At 34.4% G+C, this 2,734-nt stretch overlaps 1 protein-coding gene across 1 annotated transcript in view; it reads right to left on the reverse strand.

Moving 5' to 3' along the window:
- Positions 1 to 2,432: 2,432 nt before the first annotated feature.
- Positions 2,433 to 2,734, reverse strand: part of LOC118743858 — an 85,261-nt gene continuing 84,959 nt past the window's right edge. The window contains exon 5 of the mRNA XM_036476621.1: positions 2,433 to 2,687. Coding sequence (XP_036332514.1) covers positions 2,602 to 2,687 — 86 coding nt within the window. The 3' untranslated portion in view covers positions 2,433 to 2,601. The remainder of the gene's footprint in view (positions 2,688 to 2,734) is intronic.

Here is a 2,734-nt window from a genome sequence, read left to right on the forward strand (position 1 = left end):
GGTTTGTTTTGCCGCTCGGTCAAGGTTAACCAAACAAAAAGTGCCATATGCTTACATTCCAACATTTGTTGAACTTATTTAAAATTTTGGCTTTGTCCCTCGGAATGGGACACATGCACGAGGGTCATTTATTATTTCCCATACTAAAACGAAATACCAATAAATGATTTTATTTTGACAACGATTTTGAAAATGTGTACACAAATATATATATACTAAATGGCTAACATTTAGGCTATGATATACATTAAATCAAATAAAATTGGTATTCTATATTTAACACCTTAAAAATGAGAACTTGCAGAATTTTTTTAATACAAATACATACACGCATATAAAATATCCGTCTGGGGATCATGCGAATTTATTCTGGCTAACAGGTGCTACTTTGGGCTTGGTAGACAGGTGGATAGCAGATCCCTTTCTCGTCGAACAAAAATTTCTTTATACATAAGTCACAATGTGCGTTGGCTGTCTTCTCATACCCGTCCTTTAATACGGCGCAGAAACGTGCACGATATTGAAGAAAGATGGGAATTCTTTGATGGCTTTCAAAAGTACATTTGTTCGCAAGACAAATCGCCCTGATGGCGTAGGCTACCGATACTGTACAAAATGTACAACGCCCAACCACTAACATAACAAAGTTTCTCACTTCGGAAAAAGGCATGAAAACTACTTGTGGTGCGGCATACACAGATATGTATGTATGTTTATTCCTTTACTTATGCAGCAGTCATTTCCGCATACATATACACTTATGAAAATTTCTTACTTTCATTAACTGCATACTTAGATATTGATGAAAAGCCCGAGGTCAAAGATAAATGGTATTGCCTTGACCTTTGTTATCGCTTAAATTTTACTTTCATTTGTGCGTAATGTTTCGAGCTTAAACTAATACCTTTCTGACTTTTACTCAACAACAGTGTATAGGCTATACAATAGATTCAACATACATTCATTGGTGCTTATGTACTGGTCCCATAGTTATATTTTAGTACATCCCCATACTCCATGAACTTTGAATCAATAAAGGTCAGGTACTCTTGTTAGGTCTATTAAGTTCTATTTAAAGGAAATGGATTTTTGATAAACCTTTTGATGAACTGCACTAGGAAGTAATGGCAGGAAGTAATGTGAGAAATACAGACATTCTATTATTTACTATTACTAATACCCAATTGGTAATTTCGAGAGCGCTTCTAAATAAATGCTTGCAGGCAAGGCTATTTTATTTACCTTATTTATTAAAAAATAATTATGCCACTTTACAAAAGGGAACGGTTTTGAAGTGCTATGAGTAACCTTGACATTCCAAGGCAAATGATAACATGTGTTTTCAAAGCATAGAAAGTATGTAAATAGAGAAAAAGCGCTGCAGGCGTATCGCTCCGTGTCTGGTGTTAAATATATACTGCATCATTATGATTTTGTGCAAATTTGATTAGCCTTAATAAACCCAAAGATAATTTCAGGAGCTAAAGGCCTTCCTCAGGGTATATAGGCAATAGGTTTGTTTAGAGTGGAAAAAAAAATATTTTTTCAAATTAGCTGAATAACCCCAATTTTTCGCCATGAGTACGAAACTAATTTCGTATGCACATCTCGGTGCCAAGTTCCAGTACTCTGCAACAAACACCTCCAGAGAAATGAAGCATAAAAAAATCAATTTGCATGAGAGTTGTTACGCCACACATACATACATACAAATATATCTCCACACCAAGCTTGAGTACTCTACCTCAAATATTTGAAGAGACATGCAATATGAAATTTAGTTAGAGGTAGTATGGGAGGTGTCACGCCCCTTTTCCAAAAGCGTTCGTTTTTCTCTGTGAGTATGAATTTCATACCAAGTTCCAGTTCTCACCCACAAATACTTTCAGAGATATGTATATGTATATTATGAAAATTTCCAATTTATATGGGAGGGGCCTTGAGTTACCGGAATTACTCTCATTCTAAGACCATCCTTGTGAAACCCTTAGTAAGTGAGTCAAATTTGTTTCCAATCGGGAAAGCAAATTTTTCAATCCAGGTCATCAACCATCTTTGTGCCAAATTTCGTTTTTAAACAGGTGGCAACCCTCTTGAAAAATATCTTCGAAATTAAGCTCGCTTAAAATTTTGTTTGTTTGACACCTGTATTGAATATTTGATTGAATATATTAATTTAATTTAACCTTATGACCAGGTGAAAACTCGTAAAAAAGTAGTATACTTCCCAAATCGAGATATCGCCAAATAATTATTTTTTTTACATAACAAAAAGGATTACGTTAATCAAACAAGGTGGAATACTATAATAAACTAATGAAGTAAATTTCTAAATGCTTTTTGATTTTCTTCAAATAAACACGTCAACAAAAATTACTACTCAAAACAACTATTTATGCTACTTAGAGACGAGTATTCGGACACAGTTGTCATTGAATTTGAATTCTTTTTTGCAAAGGTGCGCTTATTCAACATTTTATTTCTTAGTAAGTAATTATTTACAAAAAATGTCGATCTAATTTGCATTACTCTATTACTAACTTTTAATTATTCTTCACTCTTCAACCCATTCAGTTGCTCATCACCTCCCCAGCCTTTCCCCTAATCTAACATTGACGTTGTTTCCAAGTATTCGTAGCGCAGAAACTCTCTAAAGTGCTCCATTTTTTCTTCCAACTTTCCGGCTCCCTTCATTTTCAGCGCCCAATTAGTCATTTTTTGTGCGAACGCCTTG

Source organism: Rhagoletis pomonella, unplaced genomic scaffold (genome assembly GCF_013731165.1).
Source record: "Rhagoletis pomonella isolate Grant_MI unplaced genomic scaffold, Rhpom_1.0 Rhpom_scaffold_00007, whole genome shotgun sequence".
Lineage (NCBI taxonomy): Eukaryota > Metazoa > Arthropoda > Insecta > Diptera > Tephritidae > Rhagoletis > Rhagoletis pomonella.